The sequence below is a fragment of the Mesocricetus auratus genome, unplaced genomic scaffold (assembly GCF_017639785.1).
Source record: "Mesocricetus auratus isolate SY011 unplaced genomic scaffold, BCM_Maur_2.0 Super-Scaffold_100007, whole genome shotgun sequence".
Lineage (NCBI taxonomy): Eukaryota > Metazoa > Chordata > Mammalia > Rodentia > Cricetidae > Mesocricetus > Mesocricetus auratus.
Window position 1 is genome coordinate 50158139 of NW_024429191.1, and position 23503 is coordinate 50181641.

At 42.7% G+C, this 23503-nt stretch overlaps 2 protein-coding genes across 6 annotated transcripts in view; both read right to left on the bottom strand.

Annotated features, from left to right (window-relative positions):
- LOC101837048 (NACHT, LRR and PYD domains-containing protein 1a) overlaps positions 1 to 7899 on the bottom strand; it is a 64105-nt gene extending 56206 nt beyond the window's left edge. Inside the window, exons 1-4 of one of the 5 annotated variants that reach the window (XR_005878287.1) lie at positions 7279 to 7899; positions 5618 to 5887; positions 3235 to 3333; positions 1484 to 1582 (exon numbers count right to left, since the gene is read on the bottom strand). Coding sequence is in view for 4 of the 5 variants with exons in the window: in XM_040749053.1 (XP_040604987.1) it covers positions 1484 to 1582; positions 3235 to 3333; positions 5618 to 5887; positions 7279 to 7306 (496 nt within the window). In the remaining variant the exon portion in view is untranslated. Of the gene's footprint in view, positions 1 to 1483; positions 1583 to 3234; positions 3334 to 5617; positions 5931 to 7278 lie in introns of all 5 variants that reach the window. The other 4 variants (XM_040749053.1, XM_040749051.1, XM_040749052.1 and 1 more) reach the window with 4 other exon arrangements.
- A 9653-nt stretch (positions 7900 to 17552) lies between these two features.
- Positions 17553 to 23503, bottom strand: part of Nlrp1 (NLR family pyrin domain containing 1) — a 122916-nt gene continuing 116965 nt past the window's right edge. Inside the window, 2 exon segments of the mRNA XM_040748048.1 lie at positions 17553 to 18295; positions 18709 to 18753. Of these exon segments, the coding sequence (XP_040603982.1) occupies positions 18003 to 18295; positions 18709 to 18753 (338 nt within the window). The 3' untranslated portion in view covers positions 17553 to 18002.

The following is a 23503-nucleotide window of genomic DNA, read 5'->3' on the forward strand; positions in this document are numbered from 1 at the left end:
CAAATCTTGGTGTCAGTGAGGAGGCCTCAGCAATCTATGGGGTTTTGGATAGTAGTTCAGTATTTATCCCTGGCATACGAATAGACTTTGGGAGCCCATTCCATGTGGAGGGATGCTGTCTCAGCCTGGACACATTGTGTGTGTGGGGGTGGGAGCTAGGCCCTGCCTCAGATGATATGACATACTTTGGAGATTCCCCCATGGAGGACCTCACCCTCCCTGGGGAACATAGTGGGGATTGTGTGGAAGGTTGGGTGGGTTGGTGGGGGACGGTGGAGGAGGGGAAAGAGAGGGAGCTGGGATTAATATGTGAAGCAAGCTTGTTTCTAATTTAAATAAAAAAGAGACAAAAAAGAAAAAATGGTAAAAGAAAGAAAGAAAGAAATCTGAACATGTAAGTTCTGGATGGAGTGGAATTGTTTTAATGGAACAACTTGGAAGCTGGGAATAGTGAGGAAAAGAAATGAGAGATGGAAACTGTTGATAGCATGGGAGGAAGCTCTGTGGGGAGCGAGACATGAACAGTGTAATCTGCTACAATATCATCAGTGGAGTCTCCCTAAGCCCCATGTGCAAGAACCTTCTCATGTGCAGCTTGAAGATGTGAGATCTGCACATGTTGCTGAGTTGGCATCTGAACAAAGGGTGAGCTGTGTCAATGCTCAGATATTGAAACCGAGACACAGACTGTGGAATGGCTTTTTCTAAGACACACATTAAATGATGCCTAGTTGACAACCAGGGAAAATGGCTTTTGACTCTGTAGTCTTCATTCTTAAGGCTTAATATAAGCTTGGGAAAGTATGGGCTTTGAATGGAAAAAAGGATTAGGTGTGGGCAGGACTTGCACGGACTAGTAGCAGGATGAGGAGGAAGAACTCATTTCCCAAGCTCTCGTTGTTCTAGACTCCATTCCTGCATCTGTGTCTATGGTCTGTGAACTTGTACAAGTCAATCTCTCTCTCCAAAACTTTTACACTGGAAGGCAGTGGCTACTTTGATGTTGAAGAAGAGAAAGAGGCCAGGAGGATGTTGTCTGTGTAAGTTGAAATATTGAAAGTCCTGAGTCAGGAGCCTACCCTCTCCTTGGTGCCATTTGTAGGAAGAGACCTTCTTGGAACTTCTAGAGTTGCAGAATCCCTAGGATTTCAGTTCCCACTCATATTTTGAGCTGAACTCTGGGTGCCATTTGGACTAGGCTCCCTGCTGACCCCCATGATTTTCATTGTCTTCGTGTATCAAATGCAGCTTCAGCATTGCAGACCCCCAGAGGCATTATTTCTAGTCTGGTATGTTTAACATTCCTCCACGTCTACTTTGACCTTCCATTTTAGTTGCCTGTCCTAGGTCCCCACATAGGTGGCGGCTCACCTGTGAAGAATCACCATCTATGTTACTAGAAGTCGCATCCACAGGTACCAGCTCAACTTTTATTTGGCTCTGAATCCAGAGTCCTCAGGTTCTCATTTAACATGCTCCTTACCTGACATCAGAATGTGTCTCAGATTTCTGAGGCTTGATATCAGTAGCTTTATGGAGCTTTGGAAGGCAGTGACACCTATGTAGGTTGTGAATCTTGAGCCTAAAAGTTGAAGAAAGGGTCATTGAAAGGGACAGTCATTGTTTGATTGTCAGAGAACCAGCTATAGGAGTCAGGGTAGCAAGGCTTGGGTCCTACCTGCTTACCATCATACTCTTCTCCACAGTCTCATGGAGAAAATGATGCACTTACACCTGCTGCAGGTACGCAGTCCTGCTCTGGCACCATGAAGTTCACACATATATGCTGATCTACTCTAGTCTTTTATGTGAGTCTCCTTTCCTCTCTGAGTCTCAGCTCCCTCATGTGGGTCTCTGACTTTATGTCCCACAGAAATAGGTAGCATCTTATGTGTAGTTCAGACTTGCCTCAATCTCAGATTCTTCCTGCATTAATTTTGTTCATTCTGTGATTATAGAAATGTGTGTGACCAGTTAGTAACCTTATTTTTTATGTCTGTGATTCTTTAGTGTTAGATCTAAAACTTCAATGTGTGTTTACTGTCTATTAGACAGAGAAATTCTGAGAGAATTCTTGGGGGCTCAGGTAAATATTTCAAATAGTAACTGACAGTTACTGAATGGCATCCTAGGGAGGAAGATAAGAGTGTTTGAACCACTGTTTTGATGCACAATGAAAATGAGGTTGGAAGTTCAAGATGGAGTGGAATTGTTTCACTGGGAATAGTGAGCAAAAGAAATGAGAGAAGAAAACCGATGGCAGTCTAAGAGGAACCTTTGTGGGGAGAGAGACAGGAACAGTCTAGTAGGGTGCAATATCATCATTAGAGTCTTCCCTAATCCCATGTGCAAAGGCCTTCTTATGTGCATCTTGAAGATGTGAGATCTACACATGTTGGAACAGTGGCAGAGAACAAAGGGTGAGCTGTATCAATGCTCAGATTATGAAACTGAGACACTGTCTGTGAAAAGGCTTTTTCTAAGACATACATTAAATGATGTTGGGATGACAGCTAGGGGCAATGTTATTGACTTGTAGTCTTCATTTTCAAGATTTATTGTGGGGAGAAAAGAATGGACTTGAAGGAAGAGACAAGGGTTATGTGTGGGCAGGACTTATACAGATTAGCAGCAGGACGAAGGAGGAGGAAGTCCTTTCCCAGGTTCTTATTGCTCTAGATTCTGGCCCTGCATGTGTTGTGAACCAGGACAAGTTAACCTGTGTCTCAAGACCTTGTTCACAGGAAAGAGGTGGCTACTTTGACGATTGAAAAGAAGAAGAGACAAGCCTGTGTAAGTTGAAATAGTAGAAGTTGTGCTGACGCTGAGGCACCTCTCCTTGGTGCCATTTACAGGAAGAGACCTTCTTGGAACTTCTGGAGCTGCAGCACCCCTGGGATTTCAGAACCCATTCGTATTTTGAGCTGAACTCTGGGCACCATTTAGGCAAAGCTCACTGCTGACCCCATGATTTCCAGTTTCTTCATGTGTCAAATGCAACTTCAGTCCTGCAGAGCCCAGAGGCATCATTTCTAGCCTGTGAATTCTAGCATTCCTCCATGGCTCCTCTTATCTTCTACTTTTGTTGCCTGTCCCATGTCCCCAAAAAGGTGGAGACTTACCTGTGAAGAACCACCATCTATGTTGACTAGAAGTCACATTCCCAGCTGCCAGCACAGATACATTTGGTTCTGAGTCCTGAATAATCAGGTTCCCATTTAACAAGCCTCTTACCTGATATCAGAAGGCATTCCACTTTTCTAATACTTGTGTACAGTAGATGTAAGGAGGTTTCAAAGGTACTATCATCCACATACGGTGTGATTGTTGAGCCTGGAAATGATGGAGAAAGGGCCATGGGAAGAGACAGTAGTTGTGTGATTGTCAGAGAACCAGCAGTAGGAGAAGGGTAGCAAGGCTACTTGCTTACCCTCATACCCTTCTCTACTCTCTCATGGAGGGATTGATGCTCTTAAATCTGCTTCAGGAACATGTTCCTGCACTGGGACTGTGAAGTTCACACACCTATGCTGGTCTACTCTAGTTCTCTTTGTGAGTCTCCATTCTTTTCTGTTCTTTAGCTCCCTCAAATAGGTTTCTGAGTTTCTATCCCAGAGGGCCAGGTAGGATCCTACTGTGTAGTTCGGGCTTGCCTAGAACTCAGAGTCTTCTGGCATTAATTTCATACGTTCTGGGATTATAGGAATATGTCCATGACCAGTTAGTAACCTTATTTTTGAAGCCATATAATTTTTCTTAGTGTTTGATCTGAAGCTTCTAGGTGAAGATAGTGTCCATCAGACAGAGTGATTCTGGGAAAGTTCTTCTGGACTCAGGTAGACATTTCAAATAGTAGCTGATAGTTACTAAGTAGCATCCCAGGGATGAAGGTGAGAGTCTTTAAAACACAGTTTTGATACACAATGAAATTTGAGCATGGATGTTTATGATGGTGTGGAAGTGTTTCAACAGAACAACTTGAAATCTGGGAATAGTGAGGACAAAATGAGGGGAGGAAACTGGTGTTAGCATAGGAGGATCCTCTGTGAGAGAGACATGAACATGAGGAGGACTCAGTGGAACTCACTGGGGTCAGCCACTCAACTGCATAGCAATCTATGGTGAAGTTAGTAAAGTAAGGTATATAGAAAGGTAAGCTCCCAGAGAATAGATAGATGGGATGATTTATGTTAAGAAAAACTGGATGAACACAAGTCTTCATGCTTTCATAAGTCAGAATGTGACTCTGGAATATTTGGGAGCTGGGTAACAGCCCCCCCCCCAAAGAGTCAAAGAGTAAAGAAACAATCTATAAGTGAGATTCCGACAAATTTCTTGGAGGCTGAAGCACACATTTCAAGTAATTACTGATGGTTAGTAAGTGGCATCCTGCTAGGTCTTGGTGGCACATGCCTTTAATCCCAGGACTCAGGAGGCAGAGGCAGGTGGATCTCTGTGAGTTCGAGGCCAGCCTCGTATACAGACGGAGTTCCAGGACAGCCTCCAAAACAATACAGAGAAACCTTGTCTCAATAATAACAAACAAAAAAAGTGACATCCTTGGAAGGAAAGTGTGAATCTTTAAAATATAGTTTTGTATCACAATGAGATGTAATTATGGAAGCTCAGTATGGTGTGGAATTGTGACAGAGAGGAGAGAGAAAGAGAGAGAGAGAGAGAGAGAGAGCTTAAGAAGAGAGTGTGTGTTGTGTGGTGGCATAATATTTTGGTATACTGTGATGATGTGTCTTTACCAAGGTGTTTTTTGTTGGTTTAAGGAAGAACTGAATGGTCAAATCTTGGCTGGAAGAGGTTAAGTGGGACTTCAGGGCAGAGAGGAAGAAGACATGAATGCACTTGCAGGAGAGATGCCAGAGGGCACAGGGACCAAATAGGAGGTGCATGATGGAAGAGCGGTAAAAAGCTTCGAGGCAAACCATAGATTAATATAAATGTGTTAATTTAAGTTATAAGGTCTAGTAGGGCAAGCCTAAGATATAGGCTGAGCTTTTATAATTAATAATAAGTCTCTGTGTCTTTGTGTGTGTGTGTGTGTGTGTGTGTGTGTGTGAGTGAGTGAGTGAGTGAGTGACAGAGAGGAGAGAGAAAGAGAGAGAGAGAGAGAGAGAGCTCAAGGCCAATAGAAAAATCTGTCTGCAAGTGTGTACAGAAGTGAAAATGATAAAAGGCAAGTCAGTAGACGAAAATGACTGAAGCTGAGGCAGGGGCCTACCATCTTCTCAAGGTCCATAACTGGAGTCTGCCTCTGCCCAGGTCTAAAATCTGGACTTGTTACTAAAGTAACTCAAGGCTTTTTTGGGGAGAGCTGGTTTGAACCCTGTGCTCACCCCTCTTAGAGCCATTCTGAGTGCCAGTCTCTCCCCACTTCTGCATCTTCAGAGTGCTCCTCCCCTGGGGCCTGAGGATACACTCCTGCAGAAGAGGGTGGGGCGCTAAGGTTCACTTAGGGGTTTCTACATGTCTCCTGGGTTCAGACTCTCCTGGGCTTGTGAGCATTTCTGATAGAGGTTAGTTTGCTATGGAAACAGTGACAGGAGGGCTCAGTAGTGATGAAGTGGTCACGGTAGTTGTGGGTTGGGGTCCTTGGTGTACTTACTTAGCATCAAGTCCTTCTCTGCCTCAGATTTGATCTCCTGCAGCTCCAGGTCCATCTGCTTCCTCTTGTCATGGGTGGGGTCCAAGACCTGTTGACCCTTATGCTGAGCCTCCTTGGTGCCATCCACCTTCTTGGGCTGAGCTTCTTCCATGGTGACAGAGCTCTCAGACGATGCTTGGCTGTGCAGCTCGCACTGGTCCTGCCTCACTTCTCCCTTCTGTTGCTGCTCCAAACAGGAGGCCAGGGCATCCTTGTCTCTGATGGCCATTTCTGCTCCAGGAAAGGGTGTGTGATCAGGATTGATGGCGGAGAGCTGGAAATAGAAGAAAGGGCAGAGCAGCGTCTACAGGGACAGACTGTCCTCTGATTAGAACCCCTGAAAGACTCTGGTCTCTCCTGGGGATGGAGACTGTGTGTCCAGGTGCAGGGGCTTGGGCTTTATAGGGCAGAAGAGGGAACTCTGGGAGAAAGGTTTATCAGTGGATGCGTTCTTTACAGTTTCATGAATGATGTTGGCTTTCCTTTTAGGCAGATGTGCTAATCATTATGCTGAGTCTGGTGGTGGGGGCGCACTCAGCTTGTCTAAAGTTTCTTCTTTTAGGTCTTTAAGTTCATTTATCTGACCCCAAACCTGATGAAAGGAAGGGCTGTTTCTTGCAGGAGGGAAATGATGGAGATGGGGCTAGGCTCTGTCCCTAGGGCGGAATAGGGCAAAGGCTGGGTTGACTTCATGAACCAGGAAAGGAGTTGTAACTTAATCTATCACGGTTATTTCTGTGATTGTCACCATTTTCTCCTTTAGAAAACTTCAGAAACAACTAATAGACAGGGGTTATAATGAATAAAATAAGACTGAAGACAGGGGACCCAGTCCTAGGTCACCACTCAGGGACCTATCCAGAGCCAACTAAGCTGGAAGGACAAATTACTCAGAGAAAACCAAAGAGCCATAGGGACAATTGTGGGGTGGGTTACGCTGACCCAAGACTTTCCCAGGGGTCACAATGAAAGGATAAAGGTAACATTAGTTCTGTATCTTTGTCCATGGGCAGAATTGGTGAGGCCAGTCTAACACTGGAGCCAGTGCCTTGGAGGAACTGAAGTTGTAGCTTCTGGGGACCCAGCTCTTCTCTCTGGGCTGTGGTTATCAGTCCTAAAGCAGCTTGTCTGGAGGATCCTGTGTTCTCTTTGCACATTGTCTGACTTAGGTCTCTGCTGACCTTGGCTGCCCCTTCTACCCCTCAAATAGCATATATGATGCTGTACTTCCCAATATACATGCTTGGCCTAAGCAATCAGCTCATAAAAGACTTGCGGCTCTCAGCTGATGCTTTTGTCCTCTTTATTTCTCATCCCCAATCTTCCCATTTAACGCCTCTCCATTCATGAGCCTTATTCCTGCAGCTTCAGGTCAGACAGGAGAGAGGAGGGTGCAGGTTAGGCTATGACAGGAGCAGGCACATGAGGCTTACAGGTGAATTCAGCAACTTTACACCCAACCAGAGCTGGCTACAGACTCTCCAAGCAGGGCGGGAGCCTGAGCCCTGGCTCTCAGAATGAGTTCCCCATGTCTGCCACTGCATGCCATCGTGCAGTCAGGCCAGTACTTATTTTTCCACAGCTCAAAAGGTTTGGTGGACTCTGTTGGTCCCACTACTCACCCTCCTCTTCTACGGGGCTCACTGACATGTGCGTCCCTGGCCAAGGCTCCTCAGCTGGAAACCATCTTCTGCGAAAGTGAAAGAGACTCTGGCTCCTCCAGGAAGCCAGGCATCAGAGTCTGCGCAGATGCTCTTCCTCTGAACACTGGAGTGGAGGTTCAATATTATTCAGCTTATTTCCTGTTGTGAAGTCTGTGCAGATGCCTGGACCGGGGTTGGGGGACGCGGGGTGTGTCAAGCCAGGCCGGCAGAGGTCCCGCCTCCTGAGTCAGGACTCATTTCTGAGCCTTACTGAACTTATCTCTAAAGTGGGGCCTCCCAGGTTTGCCACAGGTCCCAGTTCAGTAGAAGCTCCTGGATCTCCCAGATTTGTGGATCTCAGCTCTCTCCCTCCTCCCTGCAGCCTGCCAAGCCCACAGGCTCTTCATTTCAGGGAGTGGCTCTCAGGCCCCAAACCCTGGGTCATTTCTCACTCCTGGACTCTCCCAAACCTCAAATCTTGTCTGTGATTCCCACTAACAACATTTTTTATCAGTATGTGGTGTGTGCTCATGTTTGTGTGTATGTGGAGTCACATGTGTGTGTGTGTGTGTGTGTGCATGTGGAGACATGTGTGTGATCTGAGAGTTTATGGATTTGTCTAGTCTAGCTCATCATCCAGCTGGGGGTACTTCCTGTTTCCTCCTCCTTAGCCACGCCCAGCAGGCATCTGTGAGGATGCTGGGGATGAGAGCACATGTCCTCATGTTTGCAGAGCAAGTGCTTTATCCTCTGAGTCATTTCCCTAGACCTCACACTGACTTTTAACAGATCTGTAATCTGAGTCTGCTCACTGTGCCCAAGGGACAGCTGGTCCAGCCAGCATCCTGGGTCTCTGCTCCAGGTTCATAACTCTCCCTGCTCTTGCTTCACGGTCTATTCTCAGTTTTGAAGCCTTAATCACATATCTATCATGTAAAACGGTTTAAGTCACCTCTTAGCTCAAACCTTCCTATCCTTCCACCCCACTCTGAGTGAAATACTGGCTCCTCTCAGCCGGTCACGCAGCTCTACATGAGTTACCCCATCCCCCCTGCCCTTTTCTGGCACCAAAGCCACTTTGTGCTTCTCACTCGCTCTGCTGTGGGTTACTGCTCTGCCTCTGTGTTCCTTGGACACGTGAGGAATTTGTGTTGCACTGGCTTCACCACTCTTTGAAATGACTTTCTGCTAGGTAGAATCTTGCTAACCCTTTTCTGAAACACTGCTCTTCCAGATTTACCTTCCTTTATTCCAGCATCTCAAAGTTGATTTGTTTCTGTCACTTCTACCTACAAAGAGAATGGAAACTCTTGGAAGACAGGAGGAAGTGTGTTTGTTGATTGTTATATCCCATGGGTCCAAGTTAGTTCCTGGTATGTGTGTGGTCTGTTTTTGTGGTATATGCATGCGTGTCCACATTTGGTGTGCGTGTGTGTGTGTGTGTGTGTGTGTGTGTGTTATGTGTACACATGCGATTGAGTGCATGTGCTAATCATAGGACAACATTTAGGATTCAGTTCTCTCTACCATGTGTACCATGTGTAACTCTGCAGTGGAATTCAGGACATCAGGATTGATGGCAGATGCCTGTCAAAAGAGAATGTATAGACTCAGGACCCCCCAAAACCAAGTTCTTAGACCAATTTCTCATAAAAAGAAGATTTATTTGCCCCAGAGGGATAGAGGGCATGGATAAGGGGCAAAGACAGGAGACAGATGAAGAGGGAGAAGGGGAAGGGAACAAGGGAAAGGGGCCAGGGTGTTTGTCCCTGAAGACAAAGGACTGTCTCTGGAAAGAGAGGAGACAGATGTGGCACATAGGAACATGACAGTTTATAAAGGTACAGGGGAAATCCCCTGTTAGGATGAGGCAATTAATTTTAATTGGGAATGTTAATTAGGTGATCCAAAGGGGACTTTGATTTCTGGGTTTCAATATTTTCTTAGCTGTGTATTGGTAGTCAGCCTCAAGAGGAAAGATTGGCCAGATAAGGAATGGATACTGGGGGCTAACTTCAGGAATATAATGAAACAGTTTTTAGTAAGGCAGAGGGAATTGGGGAGAAGGGCAAAGCCTGTAAGACCTACATGCTGGAGTGGGCCTGGATAAGGTAACTCAGTAGGAGAAAAAGGATCCCAAGAGAAAGCAAAGGTGTCAGAGACATCCTGGCTCCCACTGTTAGAAGTCCCACAGTAACACCAAGTTAACAACCGTAACGTACACACACAGGACCTAGCTCGGACCCTTATAGGCTCTGTGATTGTTGCTTCAGTATCTGTGAGCTCCCATGAATCCTGATTAGTTGATTATTTGGGCCATGTTCTTGTGTCTGAAACATTTTTTATACAATACATTTTTGTTCAATAGATTGTTTTAAGCTAGAACATATTTGTTTAAGCTAGAACATAAGTTATTCAAGAAATACATTTAAATGATTGGAAACTCTTACTATAGGATAAAGGCACTGCCAGTATAGGTGATTATGGCGGCTTGAAAGAAAATGTCCCCCAAAGGGAGTGGTCCTATTAGGAGGTGTGGCTTTGTTGGACTAGGTATTGCCCCGCTGGATGAAGTGTGTCATGTTTTGGTGGGCTTTGAAGTCTCCTATTTTCAAGCTATGCTGATGAATTCACTTCATGTTGTCCGCAGGTCAAGATGTAGTATTCTCAATTCCTTCTACAGCACCATGTCTGCCTGCATACCATCATGCTCTACCATGATGATAATGGACTGAACCTCTGAACTGCGAGCCATCCTCTGAACTGTTTTCCTTTATAAGTGTTAGCAGGCTTATGGTGTCGTTTCACAGCAATAGAAACCCTAAGATAGTGATTAACTTACCACAAGGCATCATGGTTAGATTTGTAAATCTTAGTCTGTTTTGATAATGTGTGCTCTCAGAAGGCTGAAAATCACAAAAATGCTACATGCCCTTTGTATAACGTCTCTTGGACTTTTTAGACTTACATAAGAAAAGAAACAATAAGTAAAATTAAATTTTTGAGTTTAAATTATCTGATATGGTTTAAGTGACACTTGAGTTTATACTTTTTTCACACTTAGTCTGTATCTGCATCTACTGTGTAGTCTCATTTATGTATGCTCTAATATTTATTGATCAATCTTTGTGTGATTTTTCTTGGGAGTTGTAAATTTAACATCTACTCCTAACTTCTGACATCTCCACATTTCAAAAAATGATTCACTAAGATCATCTTTATGAATATAAATGAATTTATTAGAGATTACTCACTGAAGAATGGAAGACCACAAACATTTGCATGGACCCCTCGCCTGAAGTTGCCCCACCCTCTGTCACCAAGTTCTGACTACTTTTGGCTCTGTCTACCCCAGAATTGATGGAAACGCTTGTCCCCAGCGCCACCTAGTGTAAATGCAGCAGAAGTGACCCCAGGCTCAGACTGCTGGTGTTATGTCTTTATGTATACTGTGTCCTTGCACTTAAAGGGGGATCTTTTGGTTTGGGCAAACACTGTCCATTTTAGGAAGGGTGTCTTGTTTTGCTGCAGTCTGGAATGTCGGGAGCCACCTTTAGGCTTGCTGCAAGATGGAGGTGACGAGTATTAACAGGTCTGGGCTCATTTCCTAGCTGATACACAACCCAGTCCAAGCATGGCTGTCACCCCTTGAAGGAAGAATTGCACACTTAAAGTAAAACATATTTCTGGTATGCCCATGGTGGCTAGCATGACCACATACCTGTGGCAGCTCTTGCCACTAGAGCTTATGGTCAAAGTGTATGGGATTAAGAGCTCACAGTGTGAAGAAGAGTGATAAAGAAATTGTCTGTACACTTGTAAGATTGGATGACCTTGTCAATATGCTGTTGGAAGATATTACAGTTTGAAATTACAGCAGAAGGAAGAAGGATACAAAATTATATCATATTTTACTAACTAGAAATAATAACAGTGCTGCTTCCCAGAGAAGAAGGGCTGAACTGGCAAAAAGTTTCCTTGAGTCATGTTAGATTCTGTTTTTTCAAACCATTAATTGTTGTGCCCAAACTCTGAACCCCAAAATCACCAAGAAATACTATCTGATGCAAAAATAAAGAGTCTTTACTTTATTAACAAGTTAACTGTATTAACTCGGTTCCTCTGTCTGTCAGACACATTGGGTGGAGCAAGAAGGACCCGGTGGGACCATGGGGCAGGGAATATATTGGGATAGAGCAAGGGGGAGTGTCTGGGGTCTGCAACAGCCTCAGAATTGGTGCACTTCTGGATGGGCAACCTGTTCTGTGTTGATTGGTCAACTGAAGTTGCAATCAGGTTGCTATGGCCTATATGCCCTCCCAGGCGGTTGCTATGCTCTGCATTTCACTGTTACATTAAAGAACATCTAGAGCTCAACAGCTAACTTCTGATTGGTTCCTCAACACATGGAGAGCAAGGTCAGGAAAGCTTGGGAGCTCAGCACATGTTGCTGAGTTAGGGTCCTACATCTTACTGGGTCTTTTCTGTAGCCTGTCATAGCTGCCAAAGCAGGGGGCTGGGGGGATCTGGTCCCTTCATAATGTTTAGATTTTATTACTTTGAAAGCATACACCCATTTTCTAGTCTAATCATGATAATTTAGGAATAAGAAAAGTTTATATATATATATATATGTATACACACATACATATATATATGTATATATATATATATATAGACTAAAAAATAAAAATGACTTCGGTTAAAAAAAAGTAAAACACTTAAGGTGTCAAGAACCAAAGATTATTATTTTTAAATTTGTAATGTTTCTCTTGGAAGACACAGTGTTAAATAAAATATTATAACAAGGCAGGAAAACACAGTCAGCCCCCTTCGCCAGACTCAAGCAAAGAAGCAGGTTCCCTCAGCTCTTGTTGTGACTATTGGTGTCAGGTCACATTGAAAAACTCATTTTTATTGACAGCTAAGCATAGCTGGTAACTTGATAGAAAACAGTCTTCATTAAGGGGTATTTGAAGTTAAAAAAAAGAAAAGAAAAGCTGTTCTCCCAGCAGACTGCTACTTGAGCCTATAGTTGATGTGTTTTATTGTGCTCTGTTTCTCCCTCTATCATAAAAAGTTATCTTATAACTTTAACAGCAACAACAAAAATTGAAGTAAAATATTGCAATACATTTTAATTCAGTATTTAGACAGTAATAACTTTTAACCACTATCGTCAGCATATACATTCCTGAGGAACCGAAACTGAAACTCAGTAATTGGAACTTGAGACTCCTGGGCCTCATTTGGCAATGACATCTATTTTATTTCACTCTTTTTAGAACCTATTTTTAACCATCTTAAAGATCAGTTTTCAGAGTTTTACCATTTCATTGTGCTTATCATTAACACAAAAGCTATAGACATAACAATAAACTTTTTTTTCATTATATGAAACACATTTTCACTTTGTTGAGGCTCATGGGAGGCCTGCCCCATTCTGATTGGGGATGGAGGAGAAGTGGATGGGGGTTGTTGAGCAGAGGTAGAGGGAGGGGACAGGAAGAGAGGAGGGAGGTGATACTGTGGTCAGGACATGAAATAAATGAAAAATTTTAATACAATTGTATAAAAATTGGACTTTTTAGTGGAGAAGACTCCATTAAAAGTAGCACCTATGCCGGGCATTGGTGGCGCACACCTTTAATCCCAGCACTCGGGAGGCAGAGGCAGGCAGATCTCTGTGAGTTCGAGGCCAGCCTGGTCTACAGAGCTTGTTCCAGGACAGCCTCCAAAACAATACAGAGAAATCCTGTCTTGAAAAAACAAAAACAAAAACAAAAAACCAAAAAAGTAACACCTATAAGAAAAACAAAGAAATAGACAAAACCCACATTTTCCTCAAACCATTGACTCGGTGTTGGATGAAAGTGAATTTTAAAGTCTCTGTTTCTAAACACGTCTTGTCCCTTGGGACTTATTTAAAGATCTGATCCTTGCTGCAGATTCAGGAGTCTTCTGGTGACACCACACTATGTTTACACTAAAATGATCATAGCTATGCTGGCTACACAGATAACCTTCTTGAGACCCCAGCACAGAAAAGGTATCATAACATTCCCTGTCAATTTGCCCATTTCTGACTGAATCCACAAACCCTTGACCACTGTCCAGAGAACCTCAGTTAGGGATACTGTGTCAGTGTGTATTTGCTCCTGGATACTGAGCCTGTCCTGTTCTGGCTTGTTTCTCAGAGCATCCTAACCACGCCAGTGAGGACGCATGAGTTACCTAGAAACTTATATTTAGCTATTGATATTTGAGTATTTTCTCTTATTTACAAATAACCCCAGTGTGTTATATCTGTCTTACACACACAACCCCAACTATGCTTCTGAAACACCATGATTCAGAGTCCAGGTTATTGTTTGCTGTGATTACAGCATTTTTCCTGTACATACAAGATTTCCTGTTTTCATAGAAACATGATACCCTAAGTATGTAATATAAAGATTTAACCGTCTTCATGTTTTCATGTTCTAGCATGTAAGAATCAACGCTAACCAAACAAGTGAATGACCTGTATCGTAAGAACTTTGAATCTTTAAAGAAAGAAATTAAAGAAGCCCTCAGAAAATGGAAAGATCTCCCATGCTCTTGGATAGGTAGGATCAATGTAGTAAAAATGGCAATCCTGCCAAAAGCAATCTACAAATTCAATGCAATCCCCATTAAAATCCCAGAACAATTCTTCACAGACCTTGAAAGAACAATAATCAATTTTGTATGGAAAATCAAAAGACCCAGGATAGCCAAAACAACCCTGTTCAACAAGGCAACGTCCGGAGGCATCACCATTCCTGACCTCAAGCTCTATTATAGAGCTATATTCCTGAAAACAGCTTGGTATTGGCACAAAAATAGACAGGTAGACCAATGGAATCGAATTGAAAATCCGGGTATTAACCCACACACGTACGAACATCTGATCTTTGACAAAGAAGCTAAAAATATACAGTGGAATAAAGAAAGCATCTTCAACAAATGGTGCTGGCATAATTGGAGACTGGCATGTAGAAGAATGCGGATCGATCCATGTTTATTGCCATGCACAAAACTTAAGTCCAAATGGATCAAAGACCTCAACATAAATCCAGCCACACTGAACCTCTTAGAAGAGAAAGTGGGTGGTACCCTTGCACGAATTGGTACAGGAGACAGCTTCCTGAACATAACACCAGTAGCACAGACAGTGAGATCAACAATTAATAAATGGGACCTACTGAAACTGAGAAGCTTCTGTAAGGCAAAGGACACAGTCAGCAAGACAAAAAGGCAGCCCACAGAATGGGAAAAAATATTCACTAATCCCACATCTGACAGAAGGTTGATCTCCAAAATTTACAAAGAACTCAAGAAGCAAGTCTCCAAAACACCAAAGGACCCTATTAAAAAGTGGGCTGCAGAACTAAATAGAGAGTTTTCAATAGAGGAGTCTAAAATGGCTGAGAGGCACTTGAGAAAGTGCTCAACATCCTTAGCCATCCGGGAAATGCAAATCAAAACAACTCTGAGATACCATCTCACTCCTGTCAGAATGGCTAAAATCAAAAACACCAATGACAATTTATGCTGGAGAGGATGTGGTGAAAGGGGGACACTCCTCCATTGCTGGTGGGAGTGCCAACTGGTTCAGCCACTTTGGAAATCAGTATGGAGATTCCTCAGAAAAATGGAAATAAACCTACCACAAGACCCAGCAACTCCACTCTTAGGCATATATCCAAAAGGTGCCCATTCATACAACAAAGATGTCTGTTCCACTATGTTCATAGCAGCTTTATTTGTAATAGCCAGAACTTGGAAGCAACCTAGATGTCCCTCACCCGAAGAGTGGATAGAGAAAATGTGGTCCATCTACACAATGGAGTACTATTCAGCAGAAAAAAATAATGGAATCATGAGATGTGTAGGCAAATGGATGACACTAGAAGAAACCATCCTGAGTGAGGTAACCCAGTCACAAAAAGAGAAACATGGCATGTACTCTCTCATATATGGATTTTAGACATAGATCTGGGGAGTGCCAGCCTACAATCCTATGGCCAGAGAGTCTGGGAAACAGAAACTTTATTTAGTGGCTGATCGAAGAAGAGGCAGACTCCCTTGGTTAAGTACTGAGCTGAACTCAAGAAAGCCAGTAACAGAGAGGGAGGACTGATGATCAAAGGGATTAAGACTGGGCTGGTTTAACCCCCAGAAACAGCTGACCAGACAAAGGTTAACTCTTGAATCCCAGGCATCAGCCTGGGAATCCAGCATGGGACTGATCAAGACCCCCTGAATCTGGGTGTCAGTGAGGAGGCCTAGGGAATCTATTGAGCCTTGGGCAGCAGATCAGTACCCATCCCAAGTATACACACGGACTTTGGACTCCCATAGAACAATGTGAGGTACACTCTCACCCTGAACTCTTGGGGAAGGGTCTAGGCCCTGCCCTATATGAAATGACAGACTATGGACACCCCCATGGAGGGCCTCACCCTCCCTGGGGAAATGAGGGGATAACGGGGGGGGGGTTGGGGGGAGGACACGGGAGGAGGGGAGGGAATGGGAGAGGGACCTGGAACTGACTTGTGAAGCAACCTCGTTTCTTATCTAAATTTAAACTGGAAAATAAAATTAAAAAAAGAATCAAGTGAGCATATATTTGCATTGTATTATGTGAGAACATTTGATTTTATGAGTTTGTGTTTTGAGTTTCTGACTTGAGTTATATAAAGAGATGTTAAGTGAATTTTGGCTTGAGATTAGGAAAGAATTTCTACCAGATTCTGGAATGTTTACTGCACATTTGTGTAAAGCATGACAGATGCAAAATATCCATCAACTCTGAGAGACACTGAAGATTCCCTATGTCTTATAACATCAAAATAATCAATCAAGATTTAATTTCTTTGGCAAAAGAAACAAAAACATGTATTTCAATAGTTTACAAATTTGTTGTCATTTTTTTAAAAATGGGAAATTATATTACAACAAGAGTTGTTTAAAATAAATTTCTTTAAGATTTATTTATAGTGAAAATGTTTGATTTATATACTTATATATCTACATACCCAGAGTTTTATAAAAATTATTTGGGAAAAACAGTTTGAAGGTAGGAGATGTTTGAGAAGTCCCCTTCCTTTTTATTTTTAAGACATTTACTTTCCAGGGAAAAGTACCCTGTCTTTGTCTCAATTTCCATGGCTCCCAGTCCTGCTTGTATTATATGGGTAAGGTTATCTCAAGAATGTCCACTCTGGCCATGATAGCAGGCTGGACAAGGCCTGAATACACTTGCCGGGTTCAATGGCAGTTTCCTCAGATGCTAATCCCACCTAAACATCTGGCTGGGTAAGGCCAAGCGGGAACATCTGGGTTCCCAAGACGTGTCCAGGAAACAGTGCAATTAGAAAGGGAACTCAGAGCATGGGAGAGCCTTCCATTTTCTGGTTTCTTCTTTAAAGACTCAAAGTTCTTGTGATACAGGTCTTTCACTTGTTTGGTTTGCGTTACCCCAAGGTATTTTATGTTGTTTGTGGCAATTATAAAGGGTGATGTTTCTCTGATTTCTTTCTCAGCCCTTTTATTGTCTGTATATAGCAGAGCTACTGATTTTTTTTACTTGATCTTGTATCCTGCCACTTTGCTGAAGGTATGTATCAGCTGGAGGAGTTCCCTGGTAGACACCCACAGCTAAACACTGAACTGGACTCCTGGAACCCAGTGACAGAGAGGGAGGAATGATGAGCAAAGGGGTCAAGACCGTGATGGTGAAACCCACAGAAACAGTTGGCCTGACAAGGGGGAGCTCATGGACCCCAGACCAATGGCTGAGAGGCCAGCATGGGACTGATCCAGACCCCCTGAATGTGATGTCAGTGAAGAGTCCTCGGCAATCTCTGGAGCCTTGGGTAGTAGATCAATATTTACCATGGCATACGAAGGAACTTTGGGAGCCCATTCCACACGGAGGGATGCTTTCTCAGCCTGGACACATGGGGGAGGGCCTAGGCCCTGCCCTGGATGAAATGACAGACTTTGGAGATCCCCCATGGAGGGCCTCACCCTCCCTGGGGAATGGTGTGGGGATTGGGCAGGGGGCTGGGAAACTGGTGGAGGAGCAAGGGAGGCTGGGTGGGAGAGAGAGCTGGGATTGACATTTGAAGCAAGCTTGTTTCTAATTTAAACTAAAAAATTATATAAAAATGAAAAAAAAAACAACGGAAACTCAGATGGACACTTGATGGGGATGTCCTTCTGTATGCTGTAAATATATGTTTCTTTTATTGATTGATGAATAAAGCTCTTTCATACAACGAACAGGCAGGATTTTGCAGGGGATGAGGTGGGGATCAAAACAGGGATAGAGAAAGGTAGGAGGTAGAATCAAGGAGACACCGTGTAGCTACTGGGAAGGTAGGATGCCTGGGATTTTCCAGTAAGCCAAGACTACATGGAGATACATAGATTAATAGAAATGGGTTAATAATGAAGAAAGTTGGCCAGTAAGAAGCCTGAGTCATTGGCCAAACAGGTTTTTAATTAATATAAGCATTTATGTGTTCATTTGGTACTAAATTGTTGTGAGACCAGGTGGGACAGAAACTTCTGTCATTAGACACTGGTTTATAGATAGGGAAATTGAGGGTCAAAGGAAGGTCAGTCAGAGCCAGGACTCAAGAGAGAGTTCTCACCCCTCAGCCACCAAGATGTCAGGATCCCACCGAGACACCACCTGACTTCTCATAGAGGTCCATGATCAGGTGAGGATGGGTCTCCTTCAGAGCTCGGTAGACTTGGTCTTTGCAGGTCCTGGTCCAGGACTGGCTGAGGCTGAAGAGCTTCCTCATCTTGTCTTGGTTGGTGGCTTCTGCCCGCACTGCCTCATACTCCTCTTCACTCAGCACCCGACTATGCAGCTTGTCCAAGACAGGGTCCACGGATGTCACTCTGGCCACCAGCTGCTCCCGATGCTGGTCCAGGAAGTGTAGTGAGGCAGGAGCATCTAGTGGTGAAGTCGGGACTGGCACTGAGCATAGAAAGACTCCTCCAGGTCTCCCACTGGCTGCCCACTTCTTGTTCTATTCAGGCATCTCATCTGCACCCTTGGCTCCCTTCTTCCTCTGGAAGGTCATAGGAAAAAATATCTGTACCTTCCTGAGGCCAGCTATTAGTCTCTGGCATGGTGCCTAACCAGGAGGAGGTGTTCTTGGTGGGGTGTTCAGGTTGGGAGTGGTGGAGTTATTGACAGAAAGGGGCATGAGAGAAACTCTGCCCTGGGCATGCAACTCTTCTACCAATCCTGGTGAGGCTTGCAAAGTGAGGATCTCTCCTTTCTCACTGCCCTTCTCTTAAGAGTCAGATGATCTACCAGCATAACACTATTGGCTTCTCTGACCTCTTATACCCATTACTGACCTTTGTGGGCTGCAAGGATCATGAGTGGTGCAGATCTGAGGTCCCCTGGAAGAAAAGAGAGGATGCGATGCATCCGTAATGATGCCTGTCACCAACACTCAGTGCATTCTGCAACTCCCCCTGGCCCCCATCCATAAAGACAAGGACTGAGTGACCATGAATTTAAAATCCAAAATTTAAGATTGCAGACACAGCAGGGCCATGATTATAATCTTCCAGTATCTTAATCCTTTTCCACATGGTGGTGTATAGATCTTAATGAGTCTCAACGAAAATAATTAACATGTCGAAGAGGTTGGCCTAATATAAAAAAACAACATTTCTCCCATCAGCTAAGGATCACACTATGAGATATGTATGAACAGTATTAACTGGTCCAACCATCCTATGAGTAATTCATTCTGATCTTCAGTTTACAGGGGAGGAAGGTGAGACTCAAACGAGTTAAATCATTTTCCAAGATAGCCTTCAGAGTAAATGCTGGAGTGAGATTCAATCCCTGCCCTGCTACTGGGGAAGCACTCCACTTGTGTCTCACTCAGGTCAAGGTTGAGCAACGCCTATTCTTTGATCACATGTGTAGGCTGTTTTTGGAAGTTCAGAAGCAGAAACCACCTTGGTTTGATAGATGTCAAGGACTAGGCATCCCAAGAGGTACTGGTTAGGAGAGCTTTGTTTTGGCATTATGGGTACTGGACTAAGACTGTTTTGTTGCTGCACTTGAGAAATGTCAGTATTTGGTTTTCTCTTGTCTACAAATAGCCAACAAACAAAAAAATAAACTCCAACATTTTGAACAGAAAACCTAACCATGGACATGAATACATGAGAAAAATTAAAGCTATCCATCAAAGAATGAAATTGAGGAAGACCTTAGAATATGTGAAGACATCCCTGCCATGGTCATTGGAAGAATTAATATGTGAAAATAATCACATCACTAAAAACATACTCAGTGCAGTCCCAATCAAGATGCTGGGACATTCTTCACAAATACAGTGGAAAAATGCTGAGATACAACTAGTATCACATGAGACATATATGTGCAAGATACTTCTGAATAAGACAATTTTGTGAAAACATTTATTACACCTGATTTCAAACTAATACTACAGACATAGTAGTAAAAACATGGTACTGGCAAAAAACAGATATGCAAACCAATGGGATAGAATAAAAGGCCTAGATAAAAATCCATGTAACCTTTGGCTTTTGACAAAGAACCCAAAATATACTTTGGAGAACAGATAGCCTGTTCAACAAATGATATTGAAAACCTGCATGGAAACACATGGGAGAATTAAACTAGATGCCTATATCAATCCTTTAAAAAGCCAACTTCAAATGACCAAACATTTCAATACCCTGAACCTGGTAGAGTAAAAGTAGGGAGAGCATTTCAACACAGCAGCACAAGTCAGGATTGTGTGAATAAGAATACGGTAGCACAGAAAGTAAATAAAATAGATGAATGAGGTCTCCGGACATTAAAAAAAGTTCTTTATAGCAAAGAAGACTCAACTGAATGAAAGTGCAGCCAAGAGCGGAAGAAATTATTTCCCAGTCAACATATGACAAAACCAAAAGATCCAAATATCAATAAAATAACTGAATTCTAAGATTGGCCATAGTAGTAACAGAATTCTCAAAGGAAGAATTACACATGGCTAGCAAACACTTAGCTATTAGGGAAACACAAGTTTAAATCACTTATGATTCTATCTCATTTGTGGTGATTTGAAAGAAAGTGGCCCCCAAAGGGAATGACACTATTAGGAGGTGTGACTTTGTTGGAAGAAGTGTGTCTTTGTGTGGACAAACTTTGAGATCTCTTTTGTTCAAGCTTCCCTCAGAGCGACTGTCAGTTGACGTCCTGTCGCCTGCAAGATGTAGCACTCTCAGCTCAGCACCACATCTGCCTGCACACTGTCATGCTCTCTATCATGATGATAATGAACTGAACCTCTGAAACTTTTATTGATTAGTTGTTTTCCTTATAAGTGTTGTGGTGGTCATGGTGTCTCTTCACAGCAATAGTAAGCCTAAGACAGAAGTTGATACCAGGGACTGCAGTATTGCTGTGACAGGACTTACTATGTTTTTGTTTGAAGTAATATGGTCTTTGGGAATACAATTAGAAGAGCAGATAAGTGCTGCTTAATGGGCCATACTAGTAGGAGCATAGAAGAGAGTGGTATGATTTGATGAATTGTTTGGGGGCTGATTCAAGAAGCCTCAGAGACAAACTTTAGAATGTCGTCTAGAAATTGTTCTTCTATATTTTAGCAAATGATGTGGCTGCTTTTTGTCCCTATCCCAAGAGTCTGACGGAAGCTAAATATCAGATATCAAATATCAGAATTGATTCTGTTGGCAGAAGAAATCTCAAAATGGCCTAGTATAGATTCTGTTGTGGTATATTAGTGGTGACTCTAATGAAGATATATAATGAAAAGGAGCAAGCTGAACAAGGAAAAATATTTGAGAAAAACAGTGTCAGGAAGTGCAATGGAGCTATATCCTCCATTTAAAGAGATAGATGCATTTAAAAAATGGAATAACGAGAGTGGTGACCTGAGGGTAAGATTCCACACTATTAAGTTTCCATCTTGTGAAAAGGAACTGAGGAAAACGTTAGAGCTGGATGTGGTGGGACACACCTTTAATCCCAGCACTGTGAAGGGAGAGACTGGTTAGTTTCTGAGTTTGAGGCCAACCCTGTTCTACAAAGCAAATTTCAGGACAGCCATACTTAGTAAGTGAAAGACAGAAATAATGGGGGTTGTCTTTTTGTGTATATGTTTCTCTTATTGGCTGATGAATAAAACACTGATTGATTGATTGATTGATTGGCCAGGCAGGAAGTATAGACAGGACTAGGAGATGAGGAAAATTCTGGGAAACATAGGCAAACAGAGTCATCATGTAGAGCCCGGGAAGAGAGGACACACAACACATACTCTGATAAGCCAAGACCATGTGGAAATACAAAGATTAATAGAAATGGGTTAATAATTAGTATAGAACTACTAAGCATTAAGAAGTCCAAGCCATTGGCCAACAGTTTTATAATTAATATAAGTCTTGTGTGCTTATTTGGGGCTCTCAAAGGCAGCGAGACCCTGCCAGGATAAAGAACCTTTCATTACACAGAAAACTGGTGGAAATATAATTGAATGAGTGGGCCATGTTCCATCCCCAGTAAGCAGAAGAATTTGGCAACTTTGGCCATGTGTTTCTGGCTTTAGAGCTAAGGATGAAGAAACTGGACAATAGTTATACTAGAGAATTAACAGCACGGCTGAAAGCTCTAGAATACAAAGAAGCAAACTCCCCCAGGAGGAGTAGACGCCAGGAAATAATCAAATTGAGGGCTGAAATCAATAAAGTAGAAACCAGGAAAACAATACAAAGAATCAATGCAATGAAGAGTTGGTTCTTTGAGAAAATCAACAAGATAGACAAACCTTTGTCCAAACTTACCAAACAGCAGAGAGTGAACACGCAAATTAACAAAATCAGAAATGAAAAGGGGGACATAACAACGGACTCTGAGGAAATCCAGAGAATCATCAGGTCATACTTTGAAAACCTGTACTCCTCAAAATTCGAAAATTTAAAGGAAATGGATGACTTCCTGGACAGCTATCATTTGCCAAAAATAAATCAAGAACAGATAAGCAACTTAAATAGACCTATAACCCCTATGGAAATAGAAGCTGTCATCAAAAGTCTCCCAACCAAAAAAAGTCCAGGTCCAGATGGCCTCAGTGCAGAATTCTACCAGAAATTCAAAGAACAGCTTATACCAATTCTTCTCAAAGTGTTCCACACAATAGAAGCAGAAGGGTCTTTGCCAAACTCATTCTATGAGGCTTCAATAACCTTGATCCCCAAGCCACACAAAGATAGAACTAAGAAAGAGAACTTCAGACCAATATCCCTCATGAACTTCGATGCAAAAATACTCAATAAAATACTGGCAAATCAGATCCAAGAACACATTAAAACGATCATTCACCACGATCAAGTAGGTTTCATCCCAGGGATGCAGGGATGGTTCAACATACGAAAATCCATCAATGTAATCCACCATACAAACAAGCTGAAAAGCAAAAATCACATGATCATCTCACTAGATGCTGAAAAAGCCTTTGCAAAACCCAACACCCCTTCATGATAAAGGTCTTGGAGATATCTGGGATAACAGGAACATACTTAAACATAATAAAAGCTTTATACAAACAGCCAACATCAAACTAAATGGACAGAAACTCAACTCAATTCCTCTAAAATCAGGAACAAGTAAAGGCTGTCTACTCTTTCCATACCTTTTCAAAATTGTACTTGAAGTTCTAGCCAGAGCCATACGACAACAAAAGAGGATCAAGGGGATACAAATTGGGAACGAAGAGGTCAAACTTTCACTATTTGCCGATGATATGATAGTTTACATAAATGACCCAAAGAACTCTACCAGGGAACTCTTACAGCTGATTAACACCTTCAGCAAAGTGGCAGGCTACAAGATCAACTCAAGAAAATCAGTAGCCCTACTATATACAGATGATAAAAGGGCTGAGAAAGAAATCAGAGAAACATCACCCTTTACAATTGCCACAAACAACATGAAATACCTTGGGGTAACACTAACCAAACAAGTGAAAGACCTATACCGCAAGAACTTTGAGTCTTTAAAGAAATAAATTAAAGAAGCCCTCAGAAAATGGAAAGATCTCCCATGCTCTTGGATAGGTAGGATCAATGTAGTAAAAATGGCAATCCTGCCAAAAGC